Here is a 16,173-nt window from a genome sequence, read left to right on the forward strand (position 1 = left end):
ACCATCGCACAACCATACATGTCGAGAGGGGAGGGAACTCATCACCCCCAGGCCTGCCGGCAAAGCCAGGTTTTGATGGCTTTTCGGAAGGCCTGGAGAGAGGTGAGGGTCCGAATCCCTATGGGGAGTTCATTCCAGAGGGCCGGAGCTGCCACAGAGAAGGCCCTCCCCCTGGTAATAGCCAGGTGGCATTGGCTTGAGGATGGCACCCGGAGGAGGCCAACCCTGTGAGATCTAATGGGTCTGTGGGAGGTAATTGGCAGCAGGCGGTCTCTCAAGTACATACATAGATATTTTGTGTAAATGGGTGTACATACCTGCTGCTTGCACAGATGGAGCGTCACACACGCGTCTGCCACATGCACAGAACCATCCTCTCTGCCCCACGGCTGCCGGTCCACAGATCTGGAAAGGCTGGGGATCTCTGCTTTAAACTGCAAAACTATCTATCTTTAACTAAAACACTTATCAGCAGAGAGACATTTTTTTCCCATTAGGAAGAGATATCATTCTAAGTTGAAGCTGATCACAATGTGTATTAAACCTTAATGGATTTAGTAATTATGTATATGTATGTATTTATGTATGTGTATACTATATATAAATATGATGGGAGTAGTGTAGTAGCCTAGAGGTGGAGCTCTTGCCTTTGATCCTAGGTAGAGGCAGATATTTCTTTCTCTGGCCACAATGAGAATTTATCTGCTGAACAAGACTCCGCATTGGTGACAGGAAGGCATCTGGCCATTAAACACTCTGCTAGCTTCCATTCAGTTGCCCAGATTCTACCCCACAAGGGATTATGCGGTCGTTAAAAGAAGATGATGATGATTCTGTACATATGACTATTTCAATTTATTTAAAGTATACTAGGGGGACGTGATTGAATTTTTTTATAACTCTAGTGACAATGCTTGGATATTTATTCTGTAATTTGTCTGCATGATTCTAAGGCATCTTCATTAGCATAGAATAAATATTTCATTCAGCACAATGATGATGATGACACCTTTTGGAAGTCTGCAAAATGAAACGAATAAAAGGAACTGTAATGTATTTGTTTGTTGAGCAATCCCTTTGTGGGGGTTGTAGCTACAATACTAAAAAGAATGAGGACAGCATGGATTTTTTCACTTCCAAGCCAGTTGGGATATGGTAACGTAACCATCCTCTGCTACCAAATGTAACGTTCCCGTGGTTCGTCCATAAGGCCAATGTTGAGAAAAGACAAGACACGACCTTTCTCGGGATGGAGCGACGACTCAGATTGGGGGTCTGAGAGCCCCTTTTATTGAGATAGGACAAAGGCAGGAGGAGCAATAGCATGTGCTTAAAAACAACCTGTAAAAGTACAATTTCTAATCTACTGCTCAGTCTATATATGGTCAAATCCTGGACGTCATTGGTAGGGCACATCTCAGAATGTTATGTTATGCACTATCAGGATGTTATGGCGTTTTAGGAGTTTGTTTTCTCCTGTGTGATTCAGCGTGGCTCTGCAACTATATTACAACAGGATATCACAGAACAGCTGCATTTAAAAACCAGTTCCAGGAGAATTATACTGTGGCAAAATAGGATTCTGTAGATACCCCTGCTTCAAGACTGTCCCGTGTGACTCTGAGCTTTATTGTAACTTTTGTATTTCGATGATGGTTATTTATTTCTGTAATTCTAACCATGTGCTAGCAGTCAGTTGGGATGTTTAATAAGCTCTCTTTTTAAAGACTGTGCGAGACCATTAGGTAGCATAGAGTGCCAGGAAATAGCAACTGATCTCACCCACATAGGACCTATAAGCCCCAGTTCAGCAACCTGGAATGATAATGGCAGGGTTTTGAAGATATATTTACCTGGTGGGTGTTTAGTCATTCATTCTCCAGAGAGTGGTAGGATACAATGTCATTTTTGGAATTGAATGCAGCCGTAATCCAGAGAGGTGTTGCACAGCCTTTACATCTGAACATGCCGATTGTGACAAAATCTGCCAGCAAACCCAGGCAGGCATTTTTGTTTTTGATGTGGACACATTGAAATCACATAAGAGAAAGAAAAATGTAAGTTCCAAACAGAATTATATTGATAACAACTAATGTGGGATTATTTTTTGATCCTTAAAACTATTACATCAGAACAGTGTCAATCACAGTAAGTCAAGACTTTTTGTCAAAATGATGGAAACATGTTCTGCCCCTTGTGCAATTGCATACAACATTAAGAAGTGAATGCAAAAGAGATAGACTTTGTGTTGGGCCTTGAAACTAATCAAGGAGAGAAGCAACTTAGAACTGAGGAGAAATTTCCTGACAGTTAGAACAATTAATCAGTGAAACAACTTGCCTCCAGAAGTTGTGAATGCTCCAACATTGGAAGTTTTTAAGAAGATGTTGGATAACCGTTTGTATGAAGTGGTGTAGGGTTTCCTTCCTAAAGCAGGGGGTTGGACTAGAAGATCTCCAAGGTACCTTCCAACTCTGTTATTCTACTCTATTCTATTTAATTGGGAGATGCTTGTGTTTTGATCCTAATAGTTCTACCCTGGACAGTAAAAAACTATCTTCAGAAAAGTACTCTGTTTTAGGATGCTTTGATATATTTTTAAAAAGGAAAGAAAAGCAAAATAATGATGTTGCATTTCTATTACGCTATGACTCTTTTCCTTAGTAAATCCTTTTTTTTCCCCTTGCAGTGGCCCAGTTGGATAATATGGGTTTCAGCATCGTCAAGAAATGTATCCATGCCGTTGAATCTAGAGGTGATATTTCCAGATAACAGAACTATATTCTATCTATGTAGCAGATGCAAACTTCCACAGCATTCTTTGTTCCCTCAATTGCCATAGATACAATCTTGGGTTTTCATGACCTGGTTTTAAATCAGCGTATGTTGCTGATGGGAGCTCATCTTTAAAATATCGAATGAAAGAACTTTTGAGAATTATATTTTCCAAATGTATTGCTTCTTTTTAAGACTCCAAGTAAAAGCTCTATTAGTTTGTTTTCTAATTATCTTTTTCTGATTGTAGTTATTTTAGATCTTTATGAACACAAACCCTGGTTAATAAAAAGAGTTGTTGAGCTTTAGCTTTTATACCTGACAACTACAAGTGTGTATGTGATTCGATGTTAAATAAAAAAACCACACCTTAAGAATATTGGGGTCCATTAAAATGATAGGTTAAATATTATTATTCAACTGTATAACCAAACTGGTGATTGGTTTTTTTTTAAACTAAGCTTTTCAAATAATTGAAGCTAAGGTCATTTAACCTCCATGTCTAATTCTTAGAGGCATTTGGCACTGCTGTTTGTGTATATGACCTCTCAGTCCCAACCCCACACCTAAGAACAGATTTTTTACATTCCCTCATTTTTTAAATTATCTCATTATAGTGGGGAGAGTAACTTTTATTAGAAATCACATCTGGGTCTTTAATCTGAAACACAAAAAGAAACACTATCCGCTTTAATAAGAAACTTGAAAAGTGTGTAGAATGCTGTGAGAGACTTTTAATTAGTGCAGCTCTGTGAGAAACTGCCTTTTTTGTTAAAAAAGAAGAAGCATTAAATTACTTTTCAACCATTTATCTAAATTAAATAATTTCACTCCATAGGGATCAACGAACAAGGACTCTACAGAATAGTTGGGGTCAACTCCAGAGTTCAAAAACTATTGAGTATCTTAATGGGTAAGTAGAGCTAAAAAAAAAACCAAACATGCTGGTTTTCCCCCCCTGTGCAAATGGTGATGTGAATGTAACCCGAAGAAAAGAGACTTACCACTGGGAATTTAATTATTTTTTTTAAAAAAATCAGCTTGTAATGGAAGATTATCATACAAGATCTTCATTGCACTACACTGAAATACGTAGTGAAAGGAATGCCTATTACAATTTTGTGTTCTTTCTACTTTACAAATTTACCTGGTTTTTTTTTTAGGAAAAATCACTGTTTTGTATTAATATTTATATTCAGGTGGCTAATAATTAAAATGACTTCTGCAGGGGGAAAAACCATTTTTCCCATACAACAAACTAAATACTATTTCAAAATTATAGATGAAAGAGAAGTAAGTACGAAAACACACATTGTAAAGTTGAAATCTGAAATCACTAGGTAGTTCCTGCATTTGATTGAATACCCCCCCACCACCACCACCAAAAGCCCCACCAGGGGAAGACTGGGTCTACATAGGTAGGAATTTTGCCGCATCAGAGTAGAAATTGAAAGTGCCCATTTCTGAGATCACATCAGGTTGCATCTTTGTAGCAATGGGATCTGGAGGGGACCAACTCTGCTCAACCTGATATAATAGAAGAAAGCATTCTGGTGCTATGTAGGTCAGGGAAGGTGACAGTCAGCATCAAGAATTGGAGGTAAACTGCTTAAACTGCAAAGCTATTTAGGTGTCATCGTACATTAGGATTTCACATCACTGGCCAGGCTGCCAGAGTTTGTACCAGTTTTCCAACTGCTCTTCAAGAGCAGCGCCATGTAATATGTGTACAAAGTCTCTTGATGCACGGATGATCATAACTGATGTGTAAGATGTAGCTGTGCCAAAGTCATGATTTTTTCCTGCACTTTCCTATCCCAAATTCCTGCTTAACTGTGGTTTCTGTATTTGTGCGTTAAATTTCTCCTACTCTCTTTTAATACTTGCCACAATGTGCAAAGGGCGTTTTTATTGTTTGTTTTTAATTACTCTACTGAGAACTTTTTCTTAGCTTCTCAAGAGCAGATTTTTTTAAGATTGACAGATGGGAATTTCCAGTGCCTTTTAGCTTTGAACCTATGCTACTTTCAAAGTCACTATTCTGACTAAATGCAAGTTTAAGTGCAAATAATAGGTTCCTATAAGTTTTTCCTAGATAATTAGACCCTAGGTACATTGCAGATATTTATTAATATATTGTAATAATTTATAGCTACCTTTCGGAGGATACAGTTTTTCTAAAGTGCTTTACAATCAAAATACATATTTGTAATTAAAAATACCATGCATATGAAAAAAAACAAAGAAAGGTTCCTTATCATAAGACAAGTGGAAGAAGAGACCTGCTGAGCGTCAGTGAGTCCTTCCTTCCCTCTCCTTCCTTCTATATGAAATAAAAGTAGCAAATATTTAACAGGTATATGTTATTTTACCAGCAACGCTACAATCTATATAAAATAAGTAAAAAAAAGAATTTTGAAACAAATTATCAGTGCTGGTAAATTTTTGGCTCTCTTCAATTGTCATTTAATACAGGCATTCCATCAAGTTATTTAAACTGCTATTTATTTAAACTATTCTTCTTGGTCATGTTAAGAAATGTCATTTTAAGAACTCTACCCTCCCTTCCTCTTTTCTTTTCAATTGAAAGTTGGAGGGCAGAAACTAGTGTCGGCTGGCGGCTCCCCGGAGGCGGGCCTTCTCTGTGGTTGCTCCAACCCTTTGGAATGAGCTACCCCCAGAGATCCGGATGTTGCCCACTCTCATGGCCTTCCGAAAAGCTGTTAAAACCTGGCTGTTCCGGCAGGCCTGGGGCTGCTGACCTCATTGCTGGGGTCTAGCCCCAATCAGATTGGGTGCATGTGTGATGTTTTTAAATTGTTTTCCTTTATTTTTTATTAATTTCTTTTCTTTTTGCTTTGTAAGCCGCCTGGAGTCCTTTGGGATTGGGCGGCCTATAAATTTACTAAATAAATAAATAAATAAATAAATAAATAAATAAATAAATAAATAAATAAATAAATAAATAAATAAATAAATAAATAAATAAATAAATAAATAAATAGTGGTACTCTTGCACTGAAGAATAAAACTGAAGAGTAGAAGATTGGAGTTGATGGGCAAAATATCAATATATAGTGTTGTTATTTATGGAGAGAAAAGATAGAAATTTAGTTGAAGCATTAAGGCTATTTTAAAGAATAAAAAATAAGGCTTGAGAAAATATTTGCAGTTGTTTGGCCATGTTTTGAGGGTAGAGCAGGGGTCTCAGGTGTATCACACACTGGCCACGCCCACCCCATTTTAGTGAAGGGGGGGAGTTGCAATACGTCATGACAACATGTCCTCGCGAGTTTGATACCCCTGGGGTAGAGGCAAAGATTGTGATCTGTCAGTACAAAGAAAATGAAGAGACACCGATTATATTGAAGAGAAGGGAGTTGCAGTAATAAATCTCCATGGACATAAAGGTTCTTCTGGTCTTGGGGATGGAAAGGACCCTAAGAATCCCGGTGACTAAGAATGAATAATGAACTGACTAGATGGGGGGGGAAAACATCTTTCTCTAAGACAGTTCTAAGTGCAGCCACCTGTGTTATAATTATTAACTAGTCTGAAAACTGACTACTTGCTTTTCTGTTTACTCCCTAATGATTAAACAGAGCTTGCATAGGACAACCAAGGAATTTATTTGCATAAAACATCAGACAGGAAACCTTTTACTTCCTGACTTTTTCTTAGAATGTTCCCCTTTTCAAATGTTCATTTTCATTCTGATATGATCACTATAATGGGCTACCCCCTTGCATTTTCCCATCTATAGATAGGAACAAGTGTGGTTGGTATTACTGGTTAACATTTGGTTTAAATGGTAACAGGATCAGGTTTCAGGGAAATATTACTGCTTCGTAAAGTGACAAGGGAATGTGGGTACACTTTTATACTTAATTGGAAACACCAGATGCTTGATGTGGCTTGGGCTTGGAGCCTCTGGTAAACCAATTGTTAGATGTGCAACAGCTGCCGGAAAGCCAGATGCAGAAGTCCTGTTTGATTCAATGAGGTTGAGTTTGATGTTCCTGATATCTCCCACTGAAAAAGGCACAATAATTACCAGTTGAATTGTTTGACGGTACATTTTTCTCTCCCACCTCTGAGTGATAAATAGTAGTATGGCTTATTAACAAGCATCTTCTTGACTTTAACAGACTATTTTCAGAATAAGGGAAGGGGATTTATAGAACTAAAAGTCTTCTCCAAAATTAGTTTGGGGTTATTCAGAAGCAGCAAAAATTACAAAATCTGCCACTGAGAACTAACATTTACAGGATAATTAAAGATATAATAACAGAGCAGTTGTGAATGGCCAAGTGCCATATTTAGCAACCAGACTTCCTTTCAGCAATGTGATCATATAGCAACTTTCTACAGCTTTTAAACAAATCAAAGAAAAGCAACTGAGAAGTTTTAAAACTGAAGAATAGAAGATTGGAATAGAGCAGGGGTGTCAAACTCGCAGCCCTTGGGCTGGATGCGTCATGCACTGCCCATGCCTGGTTTAGCACAGGGGGAAAAAGTTGTGATACATCACATGATGATGCAGTGATGATACAAGTTTGACACCCCGGGAATAGAGGGACAGCCAGAGAGGGACATAGGGAAAATTACAATAATAAAAACCTGAGGCACCCAGTGCATGAATAGTAATAACTAGGCTGTTTCTTTCAAGGAAATGGTATTAATGTTATATTTACTATTGTTATATGTTCCAGAGAAGGCAGTCCTGGCCATAGAGATCAAAGGCCTCCAACAATACTGATGACTCTATGAACATCCTAAGTTATGTAGTTGTTCTTTCTGAGGAAGTGCAATCCTATTGCTACAGAGCCGAGGTGGCGCAGTGGTTAAATGCAGCACTGCAGGCTACTTCAGCTGACTGCAGTTCTGCAGTTCAGCTGTTCAAATCTCACCGGCTCAGGGTTGACTCAGCCTTCCATCCTTCCGAGGTGGGTAAAATGAGAACCCGGATTGTTGTTGGGGGCAATATGCTGACTCTGTAAACCGCTTAGAAAGGGCTGAAAGCCCTATGAAGTGGTATATAAGTCTAACTGCTATTGCTATTGCATAGATCAGGGGTAGTCAACCTTTTTATACCTACCGCCCACTTTTATATCTCTGTTAGTAGTAACATTTTCTAACCGCCCACCGGTTCCACAGTAATGGTGATTTATAAAGTAGGGAAGTAACTTTACTTTATAAAATTTATAAAGCAGAGTTACAACGAACTCCTACCGCCCACCATGAAAGCTGGAACGCCTGCTAGTGGGCGGTAGGGACTAGGTTGACTACCACTGGCATAGATGGATAGATGATGGATGGATGGATGGATGGATGGATAGATAGATAGATAGATAGATAGATAGATAGATAGATAGATAGATAGATAGATAGATAGATAATATACATTCATTCATTTAGATAGATGAAAATTGCAAGGTTCTTGTATCACTTGATAAGAATGCTTCTGGGCACTACATAATTCCCATAATCTTTTTTAGAAAATAAAAATTATGAATGAGTTTCAGGCAATTCTTTCTTTAGAAACGTACCACCAATACACAGAAAATTGCAGGGAAAGCTGGAGGGGAGAGTAAAGAGTATACTTTCTGCTGAATGGATAACAGATGGAAGGTTAATACAACACCTAGATAGACATGTTGCTCTATATGTTATCAAGTGAAAGTATGCCAGGTGTGTCCACTGATCCACAAAGTTGCCCAAGACATTGGACACTGCATTTATACCTGATTGGATCTGGTAGCAGCAAAACAGATTCTCAAACATAAGTTTTTGTGATGAAATGGATATTTCTTGTGCCAACCATATTATTAGAAACAAGTAAATAAAGGAAACCAACCTGATTATTTAGTTGGATTATTTATTAAGTTTTGTGAGAATGATTATGACATATGCATTATATTTTCTTGAGCAAAGTCAGTTCACATGGGTTTGGTATATGCAGAACTGCCTAAAGATACATTTAGTGAAACAAAAAGGACATTAGTCAAATGATGGAAATAGGCTGCCAACATTTATACTTAAATGTTAATTTAAGTATAATAAATTAAAACTAATAAGTAAATTAAACTAATATAAATTTATTTAAGTATAAATAAATTTATATAAGCTGAATAGTTTATTTTATGTATTTATTTACTGTGCGCAGTTCTCTTATGACTGGTCGCTTAATGACATTTCAAAGTTAAAAGAGGCTCAGGGAAGATTACTTGCAACTCATTCTTAAAGTTATAATTGCCGCACCACTCCCACGGTCACATGATCACGTTTGGGGAACTTGACACGTTTGCACTTACAACTGGTTATCAAGTTTCCTGCGATCATGTGACCACTATTTGCAATTTTCTTTGCCAACTGAAAGAAGTCAGACGGGGAAGAAAGTCAGTGAGGGAGCCAACAAGGAAGGTTGCACAGTATTGCTATCTGCAGAAAGATTTTTACCTCCTCTCTGCATGATGAGGAGGGGGGAATTCTTGTGTGTGTGTGATGGGTGTGCCTCTTTTCTCCAGCCCAGCACTGAAGTCCTGTTCCCAGCCTACTTAATGACTTGCAATGACTTACATCAGTGTTCCAAGCTCAATTGTGGTTGTAAAGATTATGTGGCTTGTTTGAAGCTATGATTAAAATTAGTTCCAGTTCTTGATGTATCTGGCAAACTATAGTTAATCCAAAGATAGTCTAAAGTTTAGTGGAAACCTCAATCTGGCAATAACTAAAGACAAAGAAAGGGGTGATTCTAATCCTGGCAAAACACTTCAGTTTAGCATAGTTTATTAAAAATTCCAAATTCAGTTAATTGGATTTCAAACTATGTACCATATACATGGAAGAACATATTCTCTACATACAGTGTAGAGTATATAGTAAAGAGGGATGGTATTGCAAGGAGCCGAGGTGGCGCAGTGGTTAAATGCAGCACTGCAGACTACTTCAGCTGACTGCTAGTTCTGCAGTTCGGCTGTTCAAATCTCACCGGCTCAGGGTTGACTCAGCCTTCCATCCTTCCGAGGTGGGTAAAATGAGGACCCGGATTGTTGTTGGGGGCAATATGCTGACTCTGTAAACCGCTTAGAGAGGGCTGAAAGCCCTATGAAGCGGTATATAAGTCTAACTGTGATTGCTATTGATTGTGATTGTGATTGCTTAATTTATGAATGTAATTTCCCACAAAACTTCTGGCATTTTAAATAACCTAGTTTTGAGGCTTATCACAATTATGCTTCGCGAAATAGTCATTTGAATCTTGACAATAATCCTTTTGATGTGATCTACATATCTCCCAAATTTTAGCTTTGGGTAGTAACTGTTGCATCAATCATCCCTTTTTTATCCTGTTTATGTTTTCATGAAAAATTCTTTTTTTAAAAAAAAATTATTTCCATTTTCATAACATACACTCACATGTATACTATACATAGCCCGTATCATATAGTATTAAATAATAATTACATCAGTTCCTCTTGTCAACAATGCCCAGAAAAATAAAATAAAATAAAAACCCATTATAGCTCTTCTGCTCTCCATACACCTCATTTCATGAAAAATTCTAATGTTGGCTATTCAACTGTGAGAGCTGGTTTGCTGTTGCAATTAAGATATTAGGTTAGAAACCAAGATACTGTGAGTTCCTGTTCAAAGCCAGCTGGGTAATTTTGGTCTAATCTCTTTCTTTTAGTCCTAGAAAGAAGGTATTAGCGAGCTACTTCCAAAAAAAACATTGCCAAGAAACGGCAGGGCATTTGTCCTCGCAAATATTAGGAATTAAAACTGACTTGAAGGAACATATTTCCTTGGTGATTCAGATGTATGAAGGATTTCCATTAAAGACTATAGAAGTAACTTCTGATAATGTTACTTATGTGTCTTGAGTTTACTTCTGAACCTAGAATGCTGTTACTAGTCTAATATTTATTTATTTGTTAGATTCTGTTTTAGAAGGAAAATCATGGATAATGTGGACAATGGTTTTTCTTACCTTAGGAAAATCATTTTGCATGATTGGATTACACATAAGAACATAAATGTGGAGTCTGGTTGGTAGAGTGGTTTTAATCTTTTACTCCTATACTGGAGAGCCTAAGAAGAAAGGCTTTTAATATGATGCTTTGAGAGAAGAAGACCAGACTAGGAATCCAATGTCATGTAGGTCACTATACTTGTATTGTAAAGCTATAGTAATAGAAACTTGCAAATCTGAAGATGCTTTCAATGTAACTGTTGTTGTTAATTGTGAAGTTGTGTCTGAACCATTATGACCCCATAGACAACGCTCCTCCAGGCCTTCCTGTCCTCTATCATTTAAGCTCACGCCTACTGCTTCAGTGACTCCATCTGACCACCTCATTCTCTGTCGTCCCCTTCTTCTTTTGCCCTCAAACTTTCCCAGCATTAACTCTTCTCGTGTGACCAATATGCATATGTTAAACATTAAACCAAGACTGGGTGCGTTGCAAAACTTCTGAATCCAGGTGGGGAATGATGATTTTGAATATGATGAGGATGAGGAAAAGAGACATTTATTTGATATGATGTTTTATATCGAAAGCACCTAGACATGATGAAAAGTAGATGAAAAAACCAAGGCATTATCAACTTAATGATGATGCTTCAGTCCCCCCACCTTTCCAAATAAACAGGATACTTGGGGTCAGAAAAATAGGAATCCCAGAACACTTCATTGTCCTCATAAGAAAGTTATACATGGACAGAAAGCCACTATGTACGTATATGAAGCAGACTATTCCAGGCTGAGAAAAGAGTGAGATAAAGCTGTGTACTTTCTTCTCATTTATTCAGTCTTTCTGCTGATATATATATTAAGGCTGTGATGGTGAACCAGTGGCACACATGCCACAGGTCTGCTGTTTTTCATCTGCCACTGTTCCTCTTTGGAAATTTGGCCTTTCTTGGTGAGGTCATTGAGAGTTCTCAATGTTGTCTAGTTTTCCGCATTGGATTGGTATTCACTGGGATGTAAGTTTCTTTGTCTACTAATTCTTTCACATTTTGTATATATTAAGATCTATATTCAGCCTTTGTTTGCTGGTAGGGTGATAATAGTCTGGTCGTTTTTTAGCCTTTTTTAAAGGCTACCGTATTTTCACCCATATAACCCACCCACGCAAATAACCCGTCCACGCAAATAACCTGCAGGTTTGCAAGATCGTGTAAAATGTTTTCCGTATACCCCGCCCACTTATATAACCCGCGACGAGTAAGGGAGAAGGGAAACTGCTGAGATCGGGGGAAGGAACGGAGGAGAAAGCCTGTGCCAGCTGGGGAGGGGTTGGACGGCAGTTAACCCATGCAAAAAAAATTTGTATACCCCGCCCACTTTTATACCCCGCGGGGGCGTGCTGTGTATGTGAAAAACGCATATAACCCGTGGATTATATGGGTGAAAATACGGTACTTTGTCCTCTGCTTCAAACAGCCCAACCGAAAAACCACCCCCAAAACACCAAGACCACTCCCACAAACACTGATGAGGCAAGCCACTAAAATGTAAAATGAGAGCAAACCTCACTCCTTACTAGCACTGATGATGTTGCCTAGTTTGAGTAATGAAACTTTTACAACCAAACAACCAAGCTTAGAGAGCACTAAGCTCATTTCAACTGGACCTACAATTATTCTCCTCTATAGGAACCAAGATTTTCTTTTGGCTAAGGTATTTCTGAGAGAGCATAGGTAAAATTCATTAAACATGAAAGTTGGACTTTAATTGGGAATGGAAAATCTCTCCAAATGTGTATTCTAGGTTTTCTAGGAAGCCCATCATTTTTCTAAGCCAACCCTCTGTTTCTAATAGTGAGTGGCCTGACGCTTCTCAGAGGCTAAGCAAGGCACATAATAAGTCATCCTGTTGATTGACTCTAACATCTGGTAAAAATTTAGAGCATCACATGAACAATATTATGGCTTTCAGCCAATTGAACTCATTGGCTTCTTGTCCCATGAACTTGCAGCAGGATAGTTGTGCCATGTTTGAGAGGGGAAAAAAGCACACATTTTCTCCTTATGTTGAAATTATCTCCATATATGACATAGCCAAAATGCTCCACTGGAATGAAGGTAATCTTAACAGGTTGTTAAGGAGGCAGAAGGGAATAATAGATCTTGGTAGAAAAGTCTGTTCCCACACTACTTTTTCTCTGTAGTTGAATCATTTAGCAGCCTCTTATATTGAATACTATTCTTGTTTTTAAGCTTAACATTTATTCATGTAGCAACATGGAGGATTGGTTTTTTTTAGAAAAAAAGAATAGAGAGTTGAAGCAGAAAGACCAGCAACTGAGATGAGAGTAAAAAACGTGTTTGGGGCAGTTTTTTTAAAAGATGAAAAAGCAGTACATCTTTTTGCAATTTTGTAACACCAAAATTAATAGAGCATTTCTCCTATTAAAGCCAGTAATCTGGCCTTGAAGATGCTGTAAAGGTAAAGGTAAAAAGGTAAAGGTTCCCCTCACACATATGTGCTAGTCGTTCTTGACTCGGGGGGGGGGGATGCTTATCTCAGTTTCAAAGCCAAAGAGCCAGCGCTGTCCGAAGACTTCTCCGTGGTCATGTGGCTGGCATGACTACATGCTGAAGGCACACAGAACACTGTTATCTTCCCACCAAAGATGGTTCCTATTCTTCTGCTTTCATTTTTACATGCTTTCGAACTGCTAGGTTGGCAGAAGCTGAAACAAGTAATGGGAGCTCACTCTATTATGTGGCGCTAGGAATTCGAACTGCCGAACTGACGATCTTGTGATCAACAAGCTCAGCGTGTTAGCCACTGAGCCACCACGTCCCCGAAGATGCTGTACATGTATTTATAAATATGAATACAAATAACTCAGAAATGAAACATGTGAAAGTTTGTAGTGGTAGATACATTTTATCTTCTTTTCCTTAAACAAAAACAAATCAAAACAGGAAACAAGGGTGTATTTAAAGAGAAGAATGTGGGGTTTTGTGGAGGGAAGAGATAGGCACTTGGAAGCAGAACCTGTGCAAGGAAGTCTAGCGCTCAGTGTATGTCCAGTTAAAGGGATGGAAAGGAAAAAATTCTGCTTGAAAACCCGGAGAACTATTGCCAGTCAGATTAGATTGTTTTACAGTAGAGGTACTTTGTGTTTTCTTTAAGGCTAGTGGCCCTTGTTTTTCTTTTAAATTTGTTTAACTTGGAAATGCAGGCTCTCGTAAACACTAGATGAGCAAATCATGTGATCTGGTAAGTCAATATGTTTTATGCCTGCACTGTTTGTGAATGAGTGTGTATGTTGGCAGTATAAGGGAGCATGGATAAGAGAGGATTAATTTGTTTTCCAAGAGGCTAGCAGAATAGCCTGGTGCTTCGGCCATTGGGGAAATCCATTCCAAGAGATACTGTAGTGACTGCGAGGGGTTTTTCTGAAAGCACATGGTTTAGAAGGCCGCCTGAATAAGGCGAGGATATGGAACTGAGCCTATTAAAAAAAAGGTTGGGTGCCATAAATAGCTTTGCTGCCCAGCTGTTTTTTAAGCAATTTGTCTATAATTTGATACGACTGCATTGTATGAATGAAAAGCTGACACAAGCAAAGTCCAAATGGCCAGCCTGAAAGATGTGGTTCAGGGAATAGGGAACAGAGAACAGATTTTACAGCTTCTTCCTCTTGGCTCCTCGGCTGCATACCACTATTTCAAATTGTTTGGGGTTTATGAAGTTATACTGAAATTTGGATTGTTCAGGGAAAGCTAACATTTCAACCAAATTTGTTCACATGAATGGTTGGAAGAGCTAATGTGATTTTGGAGCGCAGTACGAAATAATGGTTGATATTTAAAAGAAAAAACTCCAGGGACAAATGGAGAAAACCGAAAGACCACAGAATGCAAGGACATGAAAAGACAAAGAGAAAAGAAAAAGATAAATTAGATATAGATAAGCCATTAGCTGCCCAGTTCATCCTAGCCTTTGGATGAACATTATTCAAAACCAGACAAGTAGTTGCTTAACTTATATATTTACCTTTACTTGCCACAACCTCTTACCCACAGAGCTCATTCAGCACTAAAAACATTTCCCCCCCTGAGACATACCTAGTAATGACTAGCAAAGATAAAGTCATTTGGCTGCAATCTCCCTTAATCCTGAACTTTGCTTAGCAGGCCTCCTGAGGCTCTCTTTGCAGATGTTTCTGTTTTGCAAGCCAATGGGAACCTCATGAACAGAATTGCCTTGCCTTCCAGCAACAAATGTCAGTCTGGCCTGAACCCTCATCTGGCAAAAGGTTTGTGGAGTTGTGAGCTTAAGGCCCACTGAGTAAAACAGCTCAGTGGATAATTTGCCGAGCAAAAGGCCCATTATACAGCAGGGTGTAAACTTCACTTTCTCTCCCACAATCCAAACAAAATGCAGCCAATGTACGAACGGCTGAACTTTCTGTGTGTGCCTGTGTGTTGAGACAGATTTAATTTTTGTGTGTGTGTGTGTTAACAGGGCTGTTTCTAGCATGGTGCAACCCTGGGCAAGCATACAAGTGTACATGCCAGAAATGATTCATCTGCAAACTGTTTCACATAGTTTTGACACAGTGCAGATATGCTACTTATTATTAGCAGAATGTCTCTCACTCTGACAGGCAAGGGTGTCGGCGGAGAGATGGCTTGTATTTCACACTCCCAGGGATTCCCTGCCAGTGGAAGCTGAGCTACCAAATGTGAAGTGTGGTGGAGCAAAGCTTTGCTCCTCCCGCAGTGTAGTTCTCGGGTGCAGGGTGGCACATTTCCCTCTTTAAGGGTGACTGCCAGACATGACCAAATGGAGGAAGAGATAAAGGTCAGGAACTGAACTGCCCCTGCTGATGTGAGCGCTTGAACTGAGTAGCAGGTTTTGCTTCTTCTCAGATTAACTGCCAAGGACCACCTGCTAATCATGACTATCAGCTTCCAGTGGCTGTGGGACTTCCAGGCATCCAACTCCTGTCTTCACCTCAGAGATCTACTCTGCATTTTCTTTTCTTCCTCACTTCTTCATCCTGCCAGAGGATGGCAGAAACTGATTCTATGTGGTTTTCTATGCATCTATGTATGTTTGTATAGTATCTATTGCATACATCTATGTACATATGCATCTATGTTATGTTTGTATGGCTATCTTTGAATGGCTAGTCTGGAGCAAAGAAGGACTAGGGAGGGGAAGGCATGATAGCAGTATTCCAGTATTTGAGAGGCTGCCACAAAGAGGAGGGGTCGATTTATTCACCAAAGCACCAGAGGGCAGGACAAGAAAGAATGGATGGAAACAATGGATGGAAATCAAGGGGAGAAGGAACCTGTAATTAAGGAGAAACCCCCTAACAGTGAGGACAATTAACCAATGGAACAGCTTGCCATCAGAATTTGTGG

General features: G+C 38.9%; 1 protein-coding gene across 5 annotated transcripts in view; it reads left to right on the forward strand.

Moving 5' to 3' along the window:
• ARHGAP26 (Rho GTPase activating protein 26) overlaps positions 1-16,173 on the forward strand; it is a 256,484-nt gene that overhangs the window by 145,707 nt on the left and 94,604 nt on the right. For all 5 annotated transcript variants that reach the window (XM_087709586.1, XM_087709588.1, XM_087709587.1 and 2 more), the window contains exons 13-14: positions 2,690-2,755; positions 3,614-3,688. In XM_087709586.1, the coding sequence (XP_087565712.1) occupies positions 2,690-2,755; positions 3,614-3,688 (141 nt within the window). The remainder of the gene's footprint in view (positions 1-2,689; positions 2,756-3,613; positions 3,689-16,173) is intronic.

Source organism: Thamnophis sirtalis, unplaced genomic scaffold (assembly GCF_051295495.1).
Source record: "Thamnophis sirtalis isolate CommonGarterSnake01/CBP01778 unplaced genomic scaffold, rThaSir2_p1.2 scaffold_3, whole genome shotgun sequence".
Classification (NCBI taxonomy): Eukaryota; Metazoa; Chordata; class Lepidosauria; order Squamata; family Natricidae; genus Thamnophis; species Thamnophis sirtalis.